At 33.3% G+C, this 26,262-nt stretch overlaps 1 protein-coding gene across 1 annotated transcript in view; it reads left to right on the top strand.

Moving 5' to 3' along the window:
* The window catches only part of LOC127564426 (ankyrin repeat domain-containing protein 7-like), a 48,968-nt gene extending 34,134 nt beyond the window's left edge, over positions 1 to 14,834 (top strand). The window contains exon 5 of the mRNA XM_052000949.1: positions 14,689 to 14,834. Coding sequence (XP_051856909.1) covers positions 14,689 to 14,830 — 142 coding nt within the window. The 3' untranslated portion in view covers positions 14,831 to 14,834. The remainder of the gene's footprint in view (positions 1 to 14,688) is intronic.
* Positions 14,835 to 26,262: the final 11,428 nt, after the last annotated feature.

The following is a 26,262-nucleotide window of genomic DNA, read 5'->3' as shown; positions in this document are numbered from 1 at the left end:
TTCTCTCAGATATAATAGGTTTCTTTTGCCTCTTGATGAGATGCAGTACCCCCACTTTCCCCTTTTTCTGGTACAATGTCCTTTCCACATCTAATTTCTAGAACAAGGTATACATGTATTCTTTATACATCTTTATAGCCGAAATATAGTTCCCAAGATAAATCTTTTCCTTTTTAGATTTCTTTTGAGTTCTATATTTGTAGATCAAACTTTTTGTTAAGTTCTGGCTTTTTCATCAAAAATAAGTGAAATTCACTTACTTTGTTGAATGTCCATCTTCTTCACTGGAAAAAGATGCTCATTCTAGCTGGGTAAGTTATTTTTGGTTGCATACCAAGTTCCTTAGCCTTTTGGAATATCATATTCCAGGCCTTTTGATCCTTTAATTTGGATGCTGCTAGATCCTGGCTGATCCTTATTGTGGCTCCTCGATACTTGAATTGGGTTTTTCTAGCCGCTTGCAGTATTTTTTTTCTTCGTCTGAGGGTTCTAACATTTGGCCACTATATTTCTTGGTGTTTTGATTTTAGGATCCCTTTCAGTAGGTGATGGATGAATTCTTTCAATGTCTATTTTACCCTCTGTTTCTATGACTTCTGGGCAGTTCTCTTAGATAATTTCCTGGAAAATAGTGTCCAGGCTCTTTTTTTCATCATACTTTTCTGGGAGTCCAATAATTCTCAGATTGTCTCTCCTGGATCTATTTTCCAGGTCTGTTGTCTTCCCCAGAAGGTATTTCACATTCTTTTCCATTGTTTGATTTTTTTGAATTTGCTTGACTGATTCTTCTTGTCTCCTCGAGTCATTCAATTCTATTTGTTCAATTCTGATTTTCAATGAAGTATTTTCTTCACTCACTTTTTAAATATCTTTTTCTAATTGTCCAATTGAGTTCTTTTGTTCTACGTAATTTTTTTCCATTTTGCCAATTTTGTTTTTTAGAGAGCTATTTTCTGTTTCCAGTTCACTAATCCTATTTTTCAAGGATTTTATTTCTTTATCCACTCTGTCTTTAAATGAGTGGGATGACTTCTCCAGACTCTCTTGTCAAGGCTCTCTCTCCTTTTCCCATTTTTCTTCTAGCTCTCTTGTGAGAGTCTTTTTAATTACTTCTATGAGGTTTATCTGTTCTGAAGAACAGATGATCTCCTCATTTGGGGATTCACCTGGAGGCAGTCTGTTTTTAGTCTCCTCAGGGTTTAGAGTTTGTTCTCTGTCTGTATAGAAGCTGTCAAGGGTCAAGGTCCTTTTCAATTTTTTGCTCATTTTGTCAGAGAAGAATCAAAGACAAACTAGCAAAAAGAAAAAAAAAAGAAAAAACCCTAAATGGAGTCAGCTTTTTTTGGGGGAAGGGCTGGGTGTTGTTACCAAGCTTCTTCTACAGACTGCGGGGGCAGTAGCGAGGCACTAGCAGGACTGTGCTGCGCCTGTGCTCTGAGACTCTGAGAGGGTTCTGTGACACTATTGGGGGTGGGGGTGGGCGGTGGCCAGGTCCCGAGAGACTCCAGCTGTTTGGGGTTGTATTCTTCATCCCTGGTGTTTTTACCTTCTCTTCTGGTTTACTGACTTGCTGCCAGGGCAAAGTATCCAATCCTGTAGCAAAGCTCCCCGCGCAGAGACGGCTAAGATCACACCCCATCCCACTCCAGTCTGCTCGGCTGTGAGCTGCCTGCCCGGTTCTCGCTGCCGCTGCCTGCCCTCAGCCTGCGCCCGATCTAAAACCGTCCCCGCCATCAAGCAAAAACAGACCTTTCCTGGCGAATCTCAAGGATGTCGTCTCTTGGTAACTATTTGTGGGGTTTTTTTCAGTGAAGCATTAATTCAGAGGCTTGTAATGAAATGGATTCTGAGAGAAAAATGTGGAGCTTACACAGCTGTGGGCCTCCTCTCCGCCATCTTGGCTGGAAGTCGGCTCTCCTCATTTCACTTAACATCAGTTCATGTAAGTCTCTCCAGGCCTCTCTAAACTCATCTTGCTGATCGTTGCTTATAGAACAATACTATTCCGTAACATCCATATACCATAACTTATTCAGTCATTCTCCAAATGATAGGCATCCACTCAGATGCCACAAACATTTTTTCACATATGTGTACCTTTCTCTTTTTTAACATCTCTTTGGGATATAGGCACAGTAGAAAAACTACTGGATCAAAGAGTATGTACAGTTTGAAGGTGAAAGAGGAAAAGAAAGACTAATAGAAGGGAAAATAGAAATAGTAGGGGAAAGTTGTAAGAAAACGGAAGGGGCTGTAAAAGGAGGAGGGCTGTTTGAGAGAATTGGTGATCAGAAGCAAAATACTGGGAAGGGAGGAAAAAAGAAAGGAAAGATAAAAGTATAACTCAGGATAAATAAGATGACAGAAAATACAGAATTAGGTATTTTAACTGGTAATATGAATAGAATGAACTCTCGCATAAAGCAAAAGCAGATAGCAGAGTGGATTAAATGCCAGAATCCTACAATATATTGTTTATAAGAAGCACATTTAAAGAAGAGAGATACCTACAGAGAGAAAGTAAAGGGCTGCAGGTATTTTTACCTTCTGAATCCAATTTTTTTTTTTTTGTGCAACAAGAGAACTGTACGTGTCTGCACATACATGTTGTATCTAAGATATACTTTAATATGTATAAGACTGCTTGCCATCTAGGGGAGGAAGTGAAAGGAGAGAAGGGAAAAGTTGGAAGAGAAGTGAGTGCAAGGGACAATGTTGTAAAAATTACCCAGGCATATGTTCTGTTAATAAAAAGCTATAATTTTAAAAAAGAAAGAACAGAGGTATTCCAAAATTCCTATGCAAGCATATCTATCTTCTATTCAAAATCTTTGATACATTATTATTGTCTTTGTTATTCATTTCAATACTATATACAATTTTCATTATTTGTTTTAAGGGAACATTTTTAGTGATCTCAAGTTTTTAAATTTTTCCCTTTTAAGATTTTAATAATTTTTCAATTTCATATTTTATCTCATCTAATTATGAAATCAAATTATTTCTTATAATTCCCTGCATTTTTCTGTTATAACTTCTTATATGAGACCTATTTCTAATTTTGTTTTATATGCACTGGAGAACAGTAGTTAGGCATAGAGGATGGAAAAATGACAATTTAGCCAAAAAGACTCAGGTTCTTGTTTTGATTCCGGCACATACTGGCTTGTGTGACCCTTGGAATATCACTTAACTTTTATTTTCTAAGCAATTCCTTAAGACTACAAAATCATTTGGTATTGGCTAAGAAATAGATTAGTTGATCAGTGGAATAGGTTAGGTTCACAGGACAAAATAGTCAATAACTATAGCAATCTAGTATTTGATAAACCCAAAGATCCCAACTTTTGGGATAAGAATTCACTATTTGGCAAAAACTGCAGGGAAAACTGGAAATTAGTAGGCAGAAACTAGGCATGGACCCACACTTAACACCATACACCAAGATAAGATAAAAATGGGTTCATGACTTAGACATAAAGAATGAGATTTAGAGGAACATAGGATTGTTTACCTCTCAGACTTGTGGAGGAGGAAGGAATTTGTGATCAAAGAAGTAGAGATCATTATTGATCACAAAATAGAAAATTTTGATTATATCAACTTAAAAAACTTTTGTACAAACAAAACTAATGCAGACAAGATTAGAAGGGAAGCAATAAACTGGGAAAACATTTTTACAGTTAAAGATTCTGATAAAGGCCTCATTTCCAAAATATAAGAAATCAAGCCATTCTCCAGTTGATAAATAGTCAAAGGATATGAACAGAGAATTTTCAGATGATGAAATTGAAACTATTTCTACTCATATGAAAGGGTGTACCAAATCACTATTGATCAGAGAAATGCAATTAGGACAACTCTGAGATGCCATGACACACACATCTGTCAGATTGGCTAAAATGACAGGAAAAAATAATGATGAATGTTAGAGGGTATATGGGAAACCTGGAACACTGATGCATTATTGGTGGAGTTGTGAATGAATGCAACCATTCTGGAGAGCAATTTGGAATTATGCCCAAAAAGTTATCAAACTATGCATATCTTTTGATCCAGACGTGTTACTACTAGGTTTATATCCCAAAGAGATACTAAAGAAGGAAAGGGACCTGTATGTGCAAGAATGTTTGTGACAGCCCTCTTTGTAGTGGCCAGAAACTGGAAACTGAGTAGATGCCCATCAATTGGACAATGGCTGAATAAATTGTGGCATATGAATATTATGGAATATTATTGTTCTGTAAGAAATGACCAGCAAGATGATTTCAGAAAGGCATGGAGAGACTTACATGAACTGATGCTGAGTGAAATGAGCAGAACCAGGAGATCATTATACACTTCCACAACAATACTGTATGAGGATGTCTTCTGATAGAAGTGGATATCTTCAACAAAGAGAAGATCTAATTCAATTCCAATTAAGCAATGATGGACAGAATCAGTTACACCTAGAAGGAACACTGGGAAATGAATGTGGATTACTTGCATTTTTGTTTTTCTTCCTAGGTTATTTTTACCTCCTGAATCCAATTCTTCTTGTGCAACAAGAGAACTGTACAGTTCTGTACACACATATATTATATTTAGGATATACTATAACATATTTAATATGTATAAGACTGCCTGCCATCTAGGGAAGGTGGTGGAGGGAGTGCAGGGAAAAGTCAGAACAGAAGTGAGTGCAAGGGACAATGCTATAAAAATTACCCATGCATATGTTCTGTCATTAAAATGTTATAATAAAATTTTGAATAGATTAGTAGATCTATTTAAAACCATCAGTAAGCATCATATGTAATAGGGATAAACTAGAATCATTCCCAATAAGATCAAGATTGAAATAAGATTTCCCACTATCACAATTGTTTTTAATATTGTATTAGAAATGATAACTTTGACAATAAGAGAAGAGAAAGAGATTAAAGGAATTAAGAGTAGGTAATGAGAAAACCAAATTATCACTTTTTGTAAATGATATGATGGTATATTGAGAGAACCCTAGAGAATCAACTAAAAAAACTATTAGAAGTAATCCACAACTTTAGCAAAGTTGAAGGATACAAAATCCACATAAATCATCAACATTTTTTATAGTACCAACAAAGTAAGAAACTAAGAAAATGAAAACTTTGCAAGACGATTTGGAAAAGGCAACACAAAATAGACTTAGTGAAATGGAAAAAGCATAAAACTCATTAAAGATAAATTTGATAAAATGGAGAAAGAAAGCAACTGTAAGAAAAGCAGAATTTGTGAAACAGCATTTTTATAGTACCAACAAAGTCCTGCAACAAGACATACAAAGAGAAATTCCATTCAAAATACTTGTCAAGGGACTTTTGGGGGTAGAGCTAAGATGGTGGAGATCACTCATGTTTCTCTCTGACATTCTTTAAAACCTTCACAATAATTAGGAAATCCAGTCTCTGAATTAGCTCTGGACTGGTAGAACTCATAAATTTTGGGAGTGCAACAAATTATCAGCAGAAGATAATTTCAAAGATTGCCAGAAAAAGGTCTGTTTCAACTTGAAATGGCAGGTTGGCAGCCTAACACAAACAGCTGACCACAAATGCTAGCGCAGTTGAAATGGCAGGTTGGCAGCCTAACACAAACAGCTGACCACAAATGGCAGTGCAGACAGCACAGAGCCCTGGAGCATTGGTGGCTCTGCTGGCATTGCAGATTCCACATGGCAGAGCATATCCACAGGGAGGAATCTACAGATATCTACAGAAGTGTTGGACACTCTGCCCTGGTTGCAAGCTAATAGATCAGCAGAGAAGTTATAAAACATCCAACACAAACACAAAAGATCAATGGTGAACCCCAAAACACCAGAATCTCGGGGACCTATTCACTCCCATCTAGCACTGGGAGTGAATCAGCACTGACCCAGCGCAGCTGAGATGGCTCTCCTGACCTAAAGGCAGACCTTCACTTAACAAAAATGAGTAAAAAGTAAAGAGAATCCTTAACAATTTACAGCTTTTATGGTGAAACAGAACAGATTTCAAATCCTGAGAGGATGAAAGGCAGATTGTCTGCAGATGAAGCTCCAAAAGGTGATATAATCTGGTCCCCATCACACATGGCTCTCCTAGAAGAAATTAAAAAGTATCTTAAAAGAGAGCTAGAAGAAAAATGGGGAAAGAAAATCAAAACTTTGCAAGAGGGTTTGGAAAATGCAACACAAAATAGACTTGGTGAAATAGAAAAAGCATATAACTCATTAAAGATAGATTTGAAAAAATGGAAAAAGAAAGCAACTGAAAGAAAAACAGAATTTGTGAAACAGAAAAAGAAAACTCCTTGAACAACAGAATTTGTAAAATGGAAAAAAAATTCTATAACAAAACTCATTTAAAAATTCAATTGGACAAATACAAAAGAGAAAAAAAAAAGTAAAGGAAGAAAACACACTAGAACTCAGAATTGAACAAATGGAAATGAATGACTAAATAAGACAAGAATCAGTCAAGGAAAACCAAAAAATATAAATAAAAATAGAAAAAAATGTAAAATACCTAACTGGGAAAATAATTGTTCTGGAAAATAGATCTAGGAGAGATAATCTAAGGATTATTGGACTCCCTGAAATACATGATGAAAAAAATAGCCTAGACACTATCTTTCAGGAAATCATCAAAGAAAACAATCTGAATATTTTAGAAACAGAAGGTAAAACGACCATTGAAAGAGTTCAAACACCTCCTGAAAGAGACTCCAAAATTAAAAACCCAAAGAATATTGAGACTAAATTTGAGAATTGAGAATTCAAAAAAAAATTGAAGAAAAGGAAAAAATATTACAAGCAGTCAGAAAGAAACAATTCAAATACCAAGGAGTCACAATAAGGATTACCCATGACCTAGCAGCTTCCACTTTAAAGGATCGAAGGGCCTTGAATCTGATATTCTGAAAGGTGAAGGATCTTGGAAGAAAGCCAAGAATAAATTACCCTGCTAAACTGAGCATTTTCTTTCAGGGAAGAAGATGGACATTCGATGACACTGGTGAATTCCATGTATTTTTGATGAAAAGACCAGAGCTAAAAAAAAAAAAAAAAAAAAAAAAAAAAACCTGACCTCCAAATATAGAACTCAAGAGAAGCACAAAAAAGGTAAAAAGAAAAAAAAACTCTTGAGAACTGTATTTCTGTTATGGGTATACATTAAGAATACATGCATAATCAGATTTTATTTTATAATATAAAAAAAAACTAGATATGGAAAGGGGGTTGTAATAGAAAAAATAGAGGAAAGTGGAGATAAAAATGAGGAAAATTACATCTCAGGAAGAAGCAAAGAAAACATAATTGAGGGAAAGAAGGGCAAGTGATGAATATTGTGTGAATCCTACTCTCATCAGATTTGACCCAGAGAAAGAATATTAGATATATTTGGTTTCACCAAGAAACATCTCTCATCTTATCGAAAAGTGGGAGGGGAAAAGGGAAAAGGAAAGAGGTAGTCTAAATAGAAGGGAAAAGAGAAATAGTACAGGAAAGGTATAAGAAAAGGTGAGGGACTCTAAAGGGGTAGGACTGTGTGAGGCAAGTAGTGCTCATAAAAGAGATGGGGAAGAGAGAAAGGAGAAAAGAAAAGAGAAAAGTATTATTTCAGGTTAATAAGATGGCAGGAAACACAGATTTAGAAGTTTTAACTGTAAATGTGAATAGGGTGAACTCTTCCATAAAACATAAGCAGACTGGATTAAAAGACCAAATCCTACAATATGTTGTTTACAAGAAACGTATTTAAAGCAGAGTGATACATACAGCGTAAAGGAAAAAGACTGTAGTAGACTCTATTATGCTTCAGATGAAGTAAAAAAAAAAAAAGCAGGTGTAGCCATCTTCATCTCAGATCAAGCAAAAGCGAAAATTAATCTGATTAAAAGAAGGAAGGAAATTATATCTTGCTAAAGGGTACCATAGATAATGAAGCAACATCAATATTAAATATATATGCACCAAGTGGTGTAGCCTTCTTCCTAAAGGAGAAGTTATGAGAGTTGCAAAAAGAAATAGACAGCAAACTAGTGGGACATCTCAATCTTGTTTTCTCAGAATCTGATAAATCAAGCCACAAAATAAGAAGTTAAAGAGGTAAATAGAATACTAGAGAAACTTGCTATGATAGAACTTTGGAGAAAATTGAATGGAGACCGAAAGGAATACACTTTTTTCTTGGCAGTTCATGGAACCTATGCAAAAAATTGACCATATATTAGGACATAAAGACCTCAAAACTAAATGCAGAAAGATAGAAATAGTAAATGCATTTTTTCAGATCATGATGCAATAAAAATTATATTCAATAAAGAGCCTGGGAAAAATAGACCAAAAAGAAATTTGAAATTTAAAAATCTTATCCTAAAGAATGAATGAGCGAAATATCAAATCATAGACACAACCAATAATTTCGTCCAAGAGAGTGACAATAAGGAGACAACATACAAAACTTTGTGGGAGGCAGCCAAAACAGTAATAAGGGGAATTTTTATATCTCTAGAGGTTTACTTGCATAAACTAGAGAAAGAGAAGTCATTAAATTGGGCTTGCAACTAAAAAAGCTACCAAAGAATAAATTTTAAAACCCCTATTAAATAACAAACTTGAATTTTTAAAAAAGGAGAGATCAATAAAATTGAAACTAAAAAACTATTGAATTAATAAAACTAAGAGTTGGTTTTATGAAAAAATCAACAAAATAGATAAACCTTTAGTTAATTTGATTAAAAAAATGAAAGGAAAATCAAATTGTAAGTCTCGAGAATGAAAAGGGAGAACTATCCACCAATGAAGAAGAAACAAGAACAATTATAAGGAGTTTGCCCAACTTTATGCCAATAAATGTAACAACTTAAGTGAAATTGAGGAATACACTAATATAGATTGCCCAGATTAACAGAAGAGGAATTAACTTAAATAGTGCTGTTTTAAAAAAAAATACAACAATCAGCTCCCTAAGAAAAGATCTCCAGGACCAGATGGATTTACATTGTGAATTCTACCAAACATTTAATATATTAACTCCAAATACTATGTAAACTATCTGAAAAAATAGGGAATGAAGGACTCCTACCAAATTACTTTTATGACACAGATATGGTGCTGATACCTAAACCAGATAGGACAAAAACAGAGAAAATTATAGACCAATCTCCTTAATGAATATTGATGCAAAAATCTTAAACATAATATTAGCAATGAGAGAATCACTCCCAGGCTAATACATCATAACTAAATAGGATTTATACCAGGAATGCAGGGCTGGCTCAATATTAGGAAAATATTAGCATAAGTGAATATATCAATAACCAAATTAACAAAAACCATATGATTGTTTCAATGGATGCAGAAAAAACATTTGCTAAAATCCAGCACCCATTCCTATTAAAAACACTAGCGAGTATAGACATAAATGGACTTTTCCTTAAAATATTCAGTAGCATCTTATTTAAAACCATCAGCAAGCATCATATGTAATGGGAATAAACCAGCACCATATTTGATTAATATCAGGGGTGAAAGAAGATTGCCCACTATCACCATTGGCAATAAGAGAAGAAAAAGAGATTAAAGGAATTAAAGTAATGAGGAAACCAAAATATCTATCTTTTCAAAGTTACAAAATAAATGCACATAAATCATCAGCATTCTTATACATCACTAACAAAATCCAACAGCAATAGATACAAAGAGGAATTCCATTTAAAATTATTGTTGAAATAATATATGCTGATCAGTTCTGATGGACATGGTTCTCTTCAACAATGAGATGATTCAAACCAGTTCCAACTGTTTGACAATGAAGAGAAACAGCTACATCCATAAAGAGAAGTATGGGAAATGAATGTAGACCATCACATAGCATTTCCACTCTTTCTGTTGTTTGCTTGCATTTTTGTTTTCTCCCTCAGATTATTTTTTACTTTCTTTCTAGATCCATTTTTTTTCCTGTGCAGCAAGATAATTTATAAATATGTATACATGTATTGTATTTTAACATATACTTTTAATATATTTAACATGCATTGGTCTATCTGACATCTAGGGGTGGGGGTGGAAGGAAGGAAGGGAAAAATTGGAATAGAAGGTTTTGCAAGGGTGAGTGTTAAAAAATTGCCCATGCATATGGTCTGAAAATAAAAAGCTATAATAAAAAATAAAATAACTGTTGATAATATAAAATATTTGGGAATTTATCTTCCAAGGCAAAGTCTTGGAACTATATAAGCAAAACTAAGAAACACTTTCCACACAAAGTCAGATCTAAGCAATTGGAAAAATATCACTTGCTCATAATAAAGAGGACAATACTACCTAAACTAATCTATTTATTTAGTGCTATACCAATCAAACTCCCAAGAAATTATTTTTCTGAACTAAAAGAAATAACAACCAAATTAATCTGGAAGACCAAAAGGTCAAGAATTTCAAAGAAATTAATGAAGAGAAAAGCAAATGAAGGTGGCCTACTTCTACCAGATCTAAAACTATATTATAAAGCAGGGGTCATCAAAACCATTTGGTACTGGCTAAGAAATAGACTAGTTGATCAGTGGAATAGATTAGCCTCACAGAACAAAATAGCCATTGACTATAACAATCTAGCATTTGACAAGCCGAAAAGTCCCATCTTTTGGGATAAGAATTCACTATTTGACAAAAAAAACTGCTGGAAAAACTACACCTAACACCATAGACCAAGATAAGATTGAAATGAGGTTCATGATCTAGACATAAAGATTGATACTATAAAAAAATTAAAACAACATAGAATAGTTTACCTCTCATATTTGTGGAGGAGAAAGAAATTTGTGACTAAAGAAAAAGTAGGGATCATTATTAATCATAAATAGAAAATTTTGAATATATTAAGTTAAAAATGTTTTATACAAATAAAACTACTGCAAACAAGATTAGAAGGGAAGCATTTTTACATCCAAAGGATCTGATAAAGGCCTCATTTCTAAAGTACATAGAAGATTCAAATTTATAATAATAGTTCAAGCCATTCTCCAATTGATAAATGGTCAAATGATACGAACAGACAATTTTCATATGAAGAAATTGAAACTATTTGTAGCCACATGAAAAGATGAATCACTAGTGATCAGAGAAATGCAAATTAAGACAACTCTGACATATTATACCACACACCTGTGAATAGATCCAACCATTCTGGAGAACAGTTTGGAACAATGCTCAGAATTTATCAAACTGTGCATACTCTTTGATCCAGCAGTATTTCTACTGGGATTATATCCCAAAGAGATCTTAAAAGAGGGAAAGGGACTCACATGTGCAAAAATGTTTGTGGCAAACCTTTTTGAAATGGTAAGAAACTGGAAACTGACTGGATGTCCATCCGTTGGAGAATGGCTGAATAAATTATGGTATATGAATGCTATGGATTATTATTATTCTGTACGAAAACAGCCAGCAGGATGGTTTCAGTGAGAGTTGGAAATACCTACATGAACTGATGCAAAGTGAAATGAACAGAACCAGGAGATCATAACACATGACAACAAGACTATATCACAGACGTGGCTTCCTTCAACATTGAGATGATTCAAATCAATTCCACTTGTGTAGTGATGAAGAGAACCATCTTCACCCAGAGAGAGAACCCTGGAAACAGAGGGTGGAAACATAGCATTCTCACTCTCTCTGTTGTTACTTGCTTGCATTTCATTTTGGGTTTTTTTCAGTTTTTCCTTTTCTTCCTTCTTGATGTGATTTTTCTTGTATAACCAGATACCTGTATAAATATGTATACACATATTGGATCTAACATATGTTTCAATATATTTAATATGTATTGAACTACCTGCCAGATGGGGAGAGAGATGGGGGAAGGAAGGGGAAATTTTGCAATAAAAAGTTATGCTAGAGTCAATGTTGGAAAAATTACACATGCATATGCTTTGTAAATAAAAAGTTTTAATAAAAATATACCTGTCAATAATGTAAAATATTTGGAAATCTATCTGCCAAGGGACAGATGGTGAACTATATGAATACAACTACAAAACAGTTTCCCCAAATGTTAGAGTTCAAATGTTGGAGTTTGTTCTTCTCAGAGCACAGCTGGTTTAGAGGCTTAGAGCCCTTCGGATGTCTCCAAATCCAAAGGTTCTGTCCTTCAGCCTCTGCCTCTGCTTTCTTCTGCCTCCAACAGAGATGGAAGATCTCTCTTATCTCCTTCTGGGGAGCCCAGCCACCAACTTGCCGCGGAGAGAGGGCTTCTGGCGTAGCTCCACTGAAGTCCGTCAAAAGTGTTCTCTGCACCAGAGTCGTTCCTCTCGAGTCTAGCGCGATCAGCCAGCCAAGAGGAAAAAATGTATTCTGGAATGGCTGTCTCGCTTTATATGTGAACCTTCTGAGAGAATGGGATTATGGGTTTTCTCCCATAGTGCTCTCTGGCCCAAAGAGCTTTAAGGTGTGGACTCCCTTGAGTAAAGGTGGGAACACAAGCCTTGTCTTGATTAGTTCTACTTAGTACCTTGTTTCAGGTTCTGGCCAAAACAACTTCTTGTAAGATTAGATCAACTCTAATTACTTAGCAGTTAGTAAGGATTCCAACACCCAAAAATAGTCAGATTTTAACAATTGGAAAAATAACAAGTGCTCATGGATAGGCTGAGTGAATATAATAAAAATGACAATACTATCTAAATTAATCTACTTACTTAGTGCTATACCAATCAAATTCCCAAGAAATTATTCTACAGACCTAGAAAAAATAACATTTCACCTGGAAGAATAAAAGGTCAAGAATTTCAATGGAATTAATGAAAAAATGTCAAAGAAGGTGGCCTTGCTAGGCCAGACCTAAAATTATAGTATAAAGCAGTGGTCATCAAAATTATTAGGTATTGGCTAGGAAATGAGCAATTGATCATTGGAATAGGTTAGATTCATAGGACAAAATAGTCTATAACTATAGCAATCTAATGTTTGACAAACCCAAACACCCCAGCTTTTGGGGTAAGAACTCATTTTTAAACAAAAACACTTGGAAAATTGGAAACTAGTATGTCAGAAACTAGGCAGTGACCCACACCTAACACCATACACCAAGATAAAGTTGAATTGGATTCCTGATTTAGGCCTTCTAAGCAAATGAGAAGAAGATAGGATAGTTTGCCTCTCAGATCTGTGGAGAAGGAAGGAATTTGTGACCAAAGAAGAATTGGAAGCTCATAACACCAAATAGATAATTATGATTATATTAAGTTAAAAAGGTTTTGCACAAACCTAATGCAAACAAGTTTAGATGGAAGCAATAAATTGGGAAAACATTTTTACATGTTAAGAAGTCTGATAAAGGCCTCATTTCTAAAATATACAAATGATTGACTCAGAATTCTCCAATTGATAAGTAGTCAAAGGATATGAATAGACAATTTTCAGATAAAGAAATTAAAACCATTTCTAGTCATATGGAAAAGCTGCTCTAAATCACTGTTGATTCTTCAAATTAAGACAACTCTGAGATACCACTACACACCTCTGAGATAGTCTAAGATGACAGGAAAAGATAATGATGAATGTTGGAGAGGATGTGGAAAAATTGGACACTAATACATTGTTGGTGGACTTGTGAATGGATCCAATCATTCTGGACAGCAATTTGGAACTATGCCCAAAGAATTATCAAATGCTGCATACCTTTTGGCCCTTTCTTAGGTATGAAATTAGAGAGTATCGGAGAAAAAAAGGTTTATAGAGAATATTTCTATATGCTAGAAAGAGCTTATTAATACTTCAAAAATACCTTTAAAAAATCTATGATTTCATCAGTGAGGTTACTCCTCACACTAACTAAACTGTTAACAGAATCAAGCTGTTTTATCACATCACTAAGTAATCAAGTGATGATAGCAGGTTTTCCCATTATATCAGTGATATTGCTTCAATACTAGGTTAGGCAAAAATCCCATGCATCATCCAGCATACAATAAACTCAGATCTTCAGGATTGTGTTTTCATCGATATAGATATTCCTTCTACTTCTTTAGTTCCTGAGGAATCTGAATCTTAATAAACTGCCTTTGTGAGTTAACAATCTTATTCCAAATCAACTGGTGCTATCTTTCTGGTCGTTAATTCTTTTAAATTTACATAAATTTTTCCTTAAACAAGAAAGTTCATTGCTGTATCTTAGGTTAAAAGACTTTCAGATAGTTTGTTGAAACATAAAATAGCTTGTTCTGGTTTGACTTTAGACAATCAGTGGTCACCTCTACCTTATGATGGGTCATTGGAGTAAGAATTTAATTGAGTTGCCAAGATTATTTCTAATTATTAAAAAAAAAAAAACTTTCCCCTTACTTTGAAGACCAGTAAACAAGCTGAATTTCTCAATTGTTTCACACAAGGAACATTGAAATGCTATCTTTTTTCTATTATGTAAAATTTGGCAATTCCTACTAAAATTGAAAGGGGACAAAAAAGCTGTCTTTTCCATCTCTCTTTCTGGTCTTCGTTGATATTTTTTAATGTTGCACTTGAACAATCAAAGTACTCTTCTTCATCACTGTGTCTTTATATTGCATGTATGTATTAAGAATATGAGATATTCTTTTATTTTAAGGATGTCCAGAAAAACATGATTAAATGTGACTAGTTTAAATTTTTGAAAATGAATTGCTGCTTTGTTATTCTAGAACGGCCCTTATGATTGCTGTCAGTGTGGAATCAATAGCCTTGGTCACTCTTCTTCTTCAAAACAATGCTGATTACACTCTTCAAGATATAGCTGGATGGACAGCTCAGACATATGCTGAGCGGTATGGTTATCCTCTGTAAGTGCCAACATAATTCTAATTATTTTTGTATCTTTGCATCTAAAATCATTTTCCTCCACAAAATAAGAGTGAATATGACTTTCATAGTTGTATAACATAATAACTTTCTGGCATACAACCTGGCAAACTCTAGCTCTGAAAACTGCCACATGCTTCAGAATAGCCCCAGGAAAATAGGCAACCTCTTGAGGATAGACCTCTACATGTTTCATCTTTAAGAATCCTAAAAAGTGACTTCTGGCCAAGATGGCAGAGAGGACACACCTATCTATCTAAGTTCTTTTTTGCCCTCAGAATACTTTTTTTTTTCCATGACAAGGCCTCGGAATTAATCTTTGACTGAAAAAAACCACAAATAATTACCAACAATAGATATGCTCAAAATTCACCAGAAAAGATCTGTTTTTGCTGGTGAGTGGGGATGATTAGATCAAGCGCAGACTACAGGCAGACAGCAAGAGCACAAAAAGCATCTCACACTGTGCAGACCAGAGTGGGGTGGGGTGAGATCTCAGCTGTTTCTACCTGGAGAACTTTACAACTGTATAACTACTTTGCCCTGGCAGCAAGCCAGTAGATCAGCAGAGAAGCAATAAACACAGGGGATAAAGGCTGTAAACCTGAAATGCTAGGGTCTCTCATGACCTGGGCACACCCACCCAGTACTGGGAATGACTCAGCACGCTCTCAGAGCACAGACATTGTTGTCCTGTTGCTATCTCACTGTTGCCCCCTGCTGTAGAGGAAGCTTGGTAAAACTATCCAAACCAAAAAAGCACATCGCATTTGCTTTTTTTTTTTTTTTTTTTTTTTTGGTTGGTTGGTTTTCTTTGATTCTTCTTTGACAAAATGAGCAAAAAAAAATTAAAGCAGGCTCTAACAATAGATAGCATCTAAACAGATAGCAGACTTCAAACCCTGAAGAGACTAAAAACAGAGTATCTCCAGATCAATCCCCAAAAGGGGATATAATCTGATCCCCAACACACGAGTTTCACAGAAGAAATTAAAAAGGCTCTCACAAGAGAGCTAGAAGAAAAATAAGGAAAGGAAAGGGAAGCTTGGCAAGAGTATCTGGATAAATCATCCCACTCATTTAAAGATAGAGGGGATAAAGAAATCAAATCCAGAGAAAACAGAATTAGTGAATTGAAAAAGGTATAAACAATTCCATGGAAAACAGAATTAGTGAATTGGAAAAAGAAAATAGCTCCCAAAAAATTAAATTGGCAAAATGGAAAAAAATTCCATAGAACAAAACAACTCACTTAAAAACTCAATTGGAAAATTGCAAAAAGAAATAAAAAGTAAATGAAGAAAAAAATTCAATAAAAATCAGAATTGAACAAATGAAATTAAATAACTTGAGGAGACACCAAGGATCAGTCAAGCAAAACCAAAAAAAATTAAACAAGGGGAAAAAATGTCAAATACCTACTTGGGAAATTAATAGACCTGGAAAATAGATCTAGGAGAGATGATCTGAGAATTTTTGGACTTCCTAAAAATTATGAGGAAAAAAGAGCCTAGACACTACTTTCCAGAACATTATCAAAGAGACCTGCCCAGATATTATAAAAACAGAGGGTAAGATAGATATTGAAAGAATTCAACAATCACCTACTGAAAGAGACCCCAAAATCAAAACTCCAAGAAATATAGTGGCTAAATTCCAGCACTATCAGAGCAAGGAAAAAAATACTACAAGCAGCTAGAAAAAAAAGAAATCAAATATAGAGGAGCCACAATAAGGATTACTCAGGATCTAGCAGCATCCACGTGAAAGGATCAAAGGGCCTGGAATCTGATATTCTGAAAGGCTAAGGAAATTGGTATGCAGCCAAGAATAAGTTACTCAGCCAAAATGAACATTTTTTCCCAGGGAAGAAGATGGAAATTCAATTAAATAGGTGAATTTCATCTATTTCTGATGAAAAAAAAGAACTAAACAAAAAGTTTGCTCTCCAAATATAGGACTCAAGAAAAACATAAAAAGGTAAAAAGAAATCTTGGGAACTATATTTCTGTTATAAAGATACATAAAAAAAACACATGTATAATTTGTTCTAGAAACTAGAGGTGGAAAGGAAATTGTACCAGAAAAAGAGTAAAGTGGGAGTACTATATCTCATAAAGAGGCAAAGGAAACCTATTATATCTGAAGGGAAGAAGGGAGGGGAATGAACATAAGTGTATATCTTACTCTCATCAAAATTGGTTGAAAGAAAAAAATATTAGATATATTCAATCTATAAAGAAACTTGTAACATTGAAAAGTGAGAGAGGAAAAGTGAAAAGGGAAGAAGTAAGCTAAGTGGAAGGGAATACAGAAATTGTGAGGAAAGGGGGAGGAATTCTTCAGGACAGAAGAAGGATCCTAAAAAGGTAGAGCTGTGAGAGGCAATTGGTGCTCACAAGTTTAATACAGGGGAAGGGGGGAAAGGGGAAGGAAAGGAGAAAAGTATAAGCAGGGGTTAACAAGATGGCAAGTAATTTTAACCATAAATGTAAATGGGGTAAACTCCCCCATAAAGCAGAAGCAGATAGCAGACTGGACTAAAAGCCAGAATCCTACAATATGTTGTTGACAGGAAACACACTTGAAGCAGGGTGATACATACAGAGTAAAGGTAAAAGGCTGGAGTAGAAGCTACTATGCTTCAGGTGAGGTAAAAAAAGCAGGGGTAGCTCTCATCCTCATCTCAGATCAAACAAAAGCAAAAATTGATTTAATTAAAAGAGATAAGAAAGGACACTATATCTTGCTAAAGGGTAGCATAGATAATGAAATAATATCAACAATATTAAACATATATGCACCAAGTGGTGTAGCATCTAAATTCTTAAAAGAGAAATTAAGAAAGCTGCAAGAAGAAATAGACAGCAACACTATAATAGTGGGAGATCTCAGTCTTGCATTCCTAGAATTAAATAAATTAAATCACAAAATAAATAAGAAATCAAAGAGGTAAATAGAATATCAAAAAAGTTAGGTATGATAGATCTCTGCAGAAAACTAAATAGAGACAGAAAGGAGTACACTTTCTTCTCAGCAGTACATAAAACCTATACAAAAGTAGATCATGTATTAGGGCATAAAAACCTCAAATTCAAATGCAGAAAGGCAGAAATATTAAACGTATCCTTTTCAGATCACAATGCAATGAAAATTACATTCAATAAAAAGTCAGGGGAAAGTAGACCAAAAAATAATTGGAAACTAAGTAATCTCATACTAAAGAATGATCGGGTGAAACAGCATACAGATATAACTTCATCCAAGAAAAATGACAATAATGAGATATCATACTAAAATGTGTGGGATGCAGCCAAAGCAGTAAATAAGGGGAAATTTTATATCTCTAGAGGTCTACTTGCATAAAATAGAGAAAGAGAAGGTCAATAAATTGGGCTTACTACTAAAAAAGCTAGAAAAGGAACAAATTAAAACCCCCCAATCAAACTCTTAAGTTTTGTTCTAAAAACTGAAGTTCTAAAGTTCTAAAAATAAAAGGAGAGATTAATTAAATTTTAAGTAAAAAAAAAACTATTGAATTAATAAAACTAAAAGTTGGTTCTTTGAAAAAAAACAACAAAATAGATAAACCCTTAGTAAATCTGATTTTAAAAAGGAAAGAGGAAAATCAAATTGTAGACTTAAAAATGAGAAGGGAGGACTCACCACTAATGAAGAGAAATTAGCACAATAATTAGGAATTACTTTATGCCAAGAAATTCAATAACTTAAATGAAATGGTAGAATGCCTTCAAAAATATAGCTTGTCCAGATTAAGGGAGGAAGAAGCAAATTGGTTAAACAGTCTCATTTCAGAAAAAGAAATAGGGAATTGATTAATAGCTTATTCTAAGAAAAAATCCCCAGGACCAGATGGATTTACATGTGAATTCTACCAAACATTTAAAGAACAATTAACTCCAATGTTATATGAACTATTTGAAAAATAGAGACTGAAGGAGTCCTACCAAATTCCTTTTATGACACAGACATGGTATTGATACCTAAACCAGATAGGTTGAAAAAAAGAGAAAATTATAGACCAATCTCCCTAATGCATATTAATGCAAAAATCTTAAATAAAATATTAGCAAAAAGATTACAGAAAATCCTCCCCAGGTTAATACACTATAACCAAGTAGGATTTATACCAGGAAAGCAGGGCTGATTCAGTATTAGGAAAACTATTAGCACAATTGACTATATCAGTAACCAAATTAACAAAAAAACATATGATCATCTCAGTAGATGCAGAAAAAGCATTTGATAAAATCCAACATTCATTCCTAATAAAAACACTGGAAAGGATAGGAATAAATGGACTTTTCCTCAAAATAGTCAGGAGCATATATTTAAAACCATCAGGAAGCATCATATACAATACAGAAAAACTGCAACCATTCCCAGTCAGATTAAGAGTGAAACATGGTTGCCCGCTATCACTATTATTATTCATTATTGTATTAGAAACTTTAGTCTCAGCAATAAGAGTTGAGGAAGAGATTAAAGGAATTAGAGTAGGTAATGAGGAAACCAAATTATCATTCTTTGCAGATGATATGATGGTTTACTTAGAGAACCCCAGAGATTCTACTAAAAAGCTATTAGAAATAATTCACAACTTTAGCAAAATTGCAGGATACAAAATAAATCCATGTAAATCCTCAGCATTTTTATAACTGACCAACAAAATTCAACAGCAAGAGATACAAAGAGAAATTCCATTTGAAATAACTGTTGATAGCATAAAATATTTGGGGATCTATCTATGAAAGGAAGATAGATGCAAAAATTGATGAGCAAAATTACAAAACACTTTCCACACAAAGTCAGATTTAAAGAATTGGAAAAAAATTTAGTGCTCTTGGATAGGCCAAACAGATTTAATAAAGATGACAATACTCCCTAAAGTAATCTATTTATTTAGTGCTATACCAACCAGACTCCCAAGAAACTATTTTAATGACCTAGAAAAATAACAACAAAATTTATATATAAGAACAAAAGATCAAGAATTTCAAGGGAACTAATGAAAAAAACATCAAATGAATGCGGCCTACCTGTACCTGATCTAAAACTATATTATAAAGCAGCGGTCACCAAAATCATTTGGTATTAGCTAAGAAATAGATTAGTTGATCAGTGGAATAGGTTAGGGTCACAGGACAAAATAGTCAATAACCATATCAATCTAGTGTTTGACAAACCCAAAGATCCCAACTTTTGGGATAAGAATTCACTATTTGACAAAAACTGCTGGGACAGCTGGAAATTAGTATGGCAGAAATTAGGCATGGACCCACACTTAACACTATACACCAAAATAAGATCAAAATGGGTTCATGATTTAGGCATAAAGAACAAGATTATAAATAAATTAGAGGAGCATAGGATAGTTTACCTCTCAGACTTGTGGAATAGGAAGGAATTTGTGACCAAAGAACAAGTAGAGATCATTATTGATCACAAAATAGAAAATTTTGATTATATCAACTTAAAAAGCCTTTGTACAAACAAAACTAATGCAGACAAGTTTAGAAGGGAAGCAATAAAGTGGGAAAACATTTTTACAGTTAAAGATTCTGATAAAGGCCTCATTTCCAAAATATAGGAAATAAAGCCATCCTCCAATTGACAAATGGTCAAAGGATATGACTAGACAATTTTCAAATTATGAAATTGAAACTATTTCTAGCTATGTGAAAAGATGCTCCAAATCATTATTAATCAGAGAAATGCAAATTAAGACATACCTGTCAGATTGTTGGAGGGGATGCGGGAAAGCTGGGGCACTGATGCATTGTTGGTGGAGTTGTGAAAGAATCCAACCATTCTGGACAGCAATTTGGAATTATGCTCAAAAAGTTATCAAACTGTGCATACTCTTTGATTCAGCAGTGTAGTAACTGGGCTTATATCCCAAAGAGATACTAAAGAAGGGAAAGGGACCTTATGTACCAAAATGTTTGTGGCAGCTCTCTTTGTAGTGGCTAGAAACTGGAAAATGAATGGATGCCCATGAATTGGAGAATGGTTGCGTAAATTTTGTGGTATATGAATGTTATAGAATATTATTGTTCTGTAAGAAATGACCGACAGGAACTATACAGAGAGGCTTGGGGAGACTTACATGAACTGATGCTAAGTGAAATGAACAGAACCAGGAGATCATTATACACTTGAACAACAATAGTGCATGAGGATGTATTCTGATGGATATCTTCAACAATGAGAAGGTCTAATTCAGTTCCAGTTGGTCAATGATGACCAGAATCAGCTACACTCAGAGAAGGAGCACTGGGAATTGAATATGGACTACTTGCATTTTTGTTTTTCTTCCCAGGTTATTTTTACCTTTAGAATCCAATTTTTCTTGTACAACAAGAAAACTGTATGGATCTGCACACATATATTGTATCTAAGATATACTTTAACATGTTTAATATGTATAAGACTGCCTGCCATCTAGGAGAGGAGGTGGAGGGATGGAAGGGAAAAGTTCGAACAGAAGTGAGTGCAAGGGACAATGTTGGAAAAATTACCCATGCATATGTTCTATCAATAAAAACCTAAATTTTTTTAAAAAAAGAATCCTAAAAAGCCATTGAGCAAATGGCAAACTTAGGTTATCGAAGTTCCGTATGACATAAGCAAAAGAGATATGAGATAGAATCACATAGTCTTAAATGATTAAGATTAAATTTTCAGAAGTGATAATGATAATAGCTGCTATTTTAATAGGTTTTTAAAGGTTTTCCAATATTTTATTTGACCTTCACAGAAGTCATATAATTTATTAATAATAATGCACATTTATACTGCCAGTGGTTTGTGTTGTTTGTTTCTATTTTAATGTCTTGCTGACACCTCTTTTATACCTTCACATGAGTGCTAACACAAAAAGAATCATAAATATTGATAGTCAACATTAGAATTCACAGAGAGGCAATTTGCAGGGGTAAGAATGTTCAACTTGGAGTCTTGAGGAAAGATGATGCTCCTCATGATATATATGACCTTGGACAATTGTAACCTTTCTGGGATTTAGTTATTTAATTGATAAAATAAAGAGGTTCATGTTGATGCCCCAAATAATCCTTATCAGTTTTAAATCTATAATTCTATATTACTGTGACTCTGAAGACAAGTGTATTATATCTAGATTGAAAGATTAATTTTGCTCTCCAGATTTTATTAAAAAAGAAATATTTAAAATCTAATTAAGATTTGAGATACACAAAGACTTGTTACATATAATTTTTATCTTGCTTGATATAGATTTATTATGTTTTGCTTTTTATTTTAGACATATTTATCACAAACAAATTGAAAAACAGAAAGAACTTCATAATACCTGTTCACCTCAAATCAGCTGTTCAGAAAAGGCTTCTGGTACTGGATTTGCTTTGGGTGCACCATCCCTGGACAAAAAAGGTAGAACTGATAAACCCAAATAAATAATTTTTAAAATATTGGAGAACAATCTTAAAACTCATAAGTTCTCTAGTTTTTTCTATTTTAATTTTATATTAAATATGAATTTAATAGCAATAGGAACTGTTTTATCTTTGGTTAATGATTTAGTAACCTTTGTAGGTCTACTACCCCAAAACTGCAAAAACTGTTTGTGTTATTATTGTTTGCTTTACTAAAAAAATAAAATCAAGCTACTTATCAATTTTCTGACTTTTAAAATTATTCTGAATATGTTTAACCAAATCATATGGAAACTCTTTAACACTTAAAAACAGTGAATATTATATTTGACATTATGATGGTTTTTTAATTCTTAAATGTGGGCTAAACAAATAATTCATATTATGAATGAATATAGATTGATTGAGAAAACAATCAAACAGTAGAAGAGTCTTCATTCTTTCTTTTTTTTTTTTAAAATAACTTTTTATTGATAGAACCCAGAGTCTTCATTCTTTCATGAAACTTTATAAATCACTTATCCAAGCTTTGGAAATACATTTTAAATGTTGTCAAAATTTTACAACATTCATAAATCTTTACCTTAATACAAACTAATAAAAATGAAAAATTAATAATAAGACCAAGGAACATAGGAGCAGGTTTGAAAGGCAATGCATATATATGATGCTACATTTTCTGCAGATATTTTCATACATACCCACCTCCAACTTGATCCTCAGAAAACTTTGCAACCTCTTCATTCATATAGTTAAATTGTAGAAGAGAGAGCATTTTCTGGCTGAGCTTCTAATACTTTATAGACTGCTATCTGGGCCATTTGAAAATTTAATAACTTAGACTTATTATGATAAATTTACCTTACATTTATAAAATTATTTTTTTCAAATCAATTTATGTATTTCCACAGGAGAAATATAGATCAGATATTCAGGTGATTATTACTTGAATAATGATGAAAGCAGGAAGCTTAAATAACTTTCTTATAGGAAAGCAAAGTTATGTAAATCTTTCCTTTTGGAAGACATGAGAAATCATAAAGGTAGAAAAAGCAGTATTTAATTTTAAGTATATATGAAATTGTTGTGGCAAGCATTTCAGGGGTAACAGTGAAGTTTTATTCATAAAAAATCTAGTATTATATTTTATCATGTTAATTATACGTAAATATGTTAAATACTTTTTAAAATTTCTAATCCAATTTTAATAAAAATGATTATATTAATAATCTCATTGACAGTGGGGTATCTGTGATGAAATTAATAAAGAAAATGCTATAGTCAGTAACAGAATTAATTATAAGTACTATTGAAGAAAGAGTATGATTTGTTAGTGATACAACCTGTCCATAGATATGTTCAAAGAAGGTATCAGAATATAGATATTGATTCTATGAACATACAGTAACCAATAATATTTCCTACATAAGACAAAATTTTAGTTTATGCCTAAAATATTAATGTTTGTATTTTAAATGGTTAAAAGATTAGGGATAAAATAAGTTAATTTATTATAATATTCCTTAAAGTTTTCATTTTGGGTTCTCCTTCAGGAAGTGATCAGTAGATTCTTTCAATGGCTATTTTACCTTCCAGTTCTAAGACATTTAGGTTAAGTTCCCTCGATGATTCCTTCTTTTTAGTGAAAAATATTTAATTTTAATATTTTTTTACTTTTATGAATTATGTTGGGAGAGAAAAATCAGAGCCAAAATAAAAAACCATGAAAGAGGGGGAAAAAAACAGCAAAAAGAAGTGAATATATCATGTATTGATTTACATTTAATTTCCATAGTTCTGTTTCTGGCAGTAGATGTCATTTTCTTTTAAAGCCTACTGGGATTGTTTTGGATCAATTAACCACTGAGAAAAACCAACACTTTCCTGGTTAATCACTGCATATTCTTGCTCTTGTTTTGTACAATGTATTTCTGATTCTGCTTGTTTTACTCAGCATGTAAATCTTTACAGTCTTTCTAAAATTAGCTTAATAATCATTTTTATAAAACAATAATATCCCATTACATTTATATACCACAACTTGTTCAGCCATTCCCAAATGAATGGGCATCTACTCATTTTCTAATTTTTGAAACCATAAAAATAGCTGCTACAAAAATATTTGCACATGTAGGTCCTTTTCCCTCTTTTATGATTTCCTTGGGATACAGCTCAGTAATGGTACTACTGAATCACAGGGTATATACAGTTTGATTGCCCTTTGGGCACAATTCCAGGTTGATCTACAGAATGGTTGGATCATTTCACAACTCTACCAACAAAGCATTAGTGTCCCAGTTTTCCCACACCCCCTACAACATTTATCATTATCTTGTCCTTTCATCTTAGCTGATCTGAGAGGTATGAGGTTGTACCTCAGAGTTGTTTTAATTTGCACTCTCTAAACAAGAGTGATTAAGAGCATTTTTCACATGACTATAAATGGTTTTAATTTTGTCATCTGAAATTTGTCTGTTATTATCCTTTGACCATTTTCAAATGGGAAATCATGTCTATTCTAGCATATTTGATACTGTTCTTTATGTATTTTTGAAAAGAGAACTTTGTCAGAAACATTGGCTGTAAAGATTTTTTTCCCCCAGCTTTGTACTTTCCTTTTAACCTTGGTCTTCTTGGTTTTGTTTTTTGCAAAAAACTTTTATTTAATGCAGAGTTGTCCATTTTGCCTTTCAGGATGTTCTCTAGTTCTTCTTTGGTCATAAATTACTTCTTTTTCCAAATATCTGATAGGGAAATTATCCCTTGCTCTACTAATTTGTTTATGCTATCATATTTATGCCCAAATTATGTGCCCATTTTCACCTTATTTTGGTATTCAGTGTGGGATGCCAGTATATGCTGAGTTTCTGACATTATTTTCCAGTATCCCCAGCAATTTTTTTTTTTGTCAAATAATGAGTTCTTATTCTATAAGCTTAAAGTTTAGGGGGTTTATCAAATTCCAGATGCGTTTCTAATTTATTTCACTGATCCACCACTCTAGCCAGTATAAAATGTTTTTTGATGATTGCTGCTTTATAATATAGTTTTAGTTTGGGTACTGCTAAGCCACCATTTATTATATTTTTTTCCCACTAAATTCTGTGATATTTTTCTTCTGTGACTTTTTCTTCTTCCAGATGAATTTTATTATTTTTTTCTAGTTCTATAAAATAATGTTTTGGCAGTTTGGTTTGTATGGCACTGAACAAGTTGGTCAATTTAGGCAGATTTTTCCAATTGTTTAGAGGTGAATTTATTGGAGTGATAAAAGTTTTGTAATTGTTTTATGTAGTACTTGGGTTAGTCTTGGCAGGTTGACCCCCAAATATTTTATTTTGTCTTTAGTTATTTTAAATAGAATTTCTCTTTCTATATCTTGTTGATGGGCTTTGTCAGTAATATATAGAATTGCTGATGATTTGTCTGGGTTTGTTTTATATCCTACAACTTTGCAAACATGTAAATTGTTTCTAGTAGATTTTTAGCTAGTTTTCTAGCATCCTCTAAATATATCATTGTATCATTGGCAAACAGTGATAGTTTTATTTCCTCATTGCTTATTCTAATTGCTTTCATTTTTTTCTTTTCTTATTGTGAAAGCCAGCATTTCTAATTATAATGTGAATAATCATGTTGACAATGAACATCCTTGTTTCACTGTTGATCTTATTGGAAACATGTCCAGATTCTTTACATTATGAAAATGCTTGCTGTAATTTTTTAATGAAAGCTCCCTTCATCCCTATATTCTCCAAAGTTTTTAATAGGAATGGGTAATGTGTTTTATCAAAAGCTTTTTCTGCATCTATTGAAGTTATCATATGATGTCCCTTGGCCTTGTTGTTGATATGGTTGAGTGTTGTAATAGTTTTCCTGATAGTGAATCTGCACTCCATTCCTAGTATAAATCCCATTTGGTCACAGTGTATTATCCTGCTGATAAATTGCTATATCTCTTGCTAATATTTTATTTTAATT

Source organism: Antechinus flavipes, chromosome 5, assembly GCF_016432865.1.
Source record: "Antechinus flavipes isolate AdamAnt ecotype Samford, QLD, Australia chromosome 5, AdamAnt_v2, whole genome shotgun sequence".
In the NCBI taxonomy this organism is placed as follows: Eukaryota; Metazoa; Chordata; class Mammalia; order Dasyuromorphia; family Dasyuridae; genus Antechinus; species Antechinus flavipes.
Note: the sequence above shows the minus strand (reverse complement) of the source record. Positions and strands in the feature narration are given on the sequence as shown.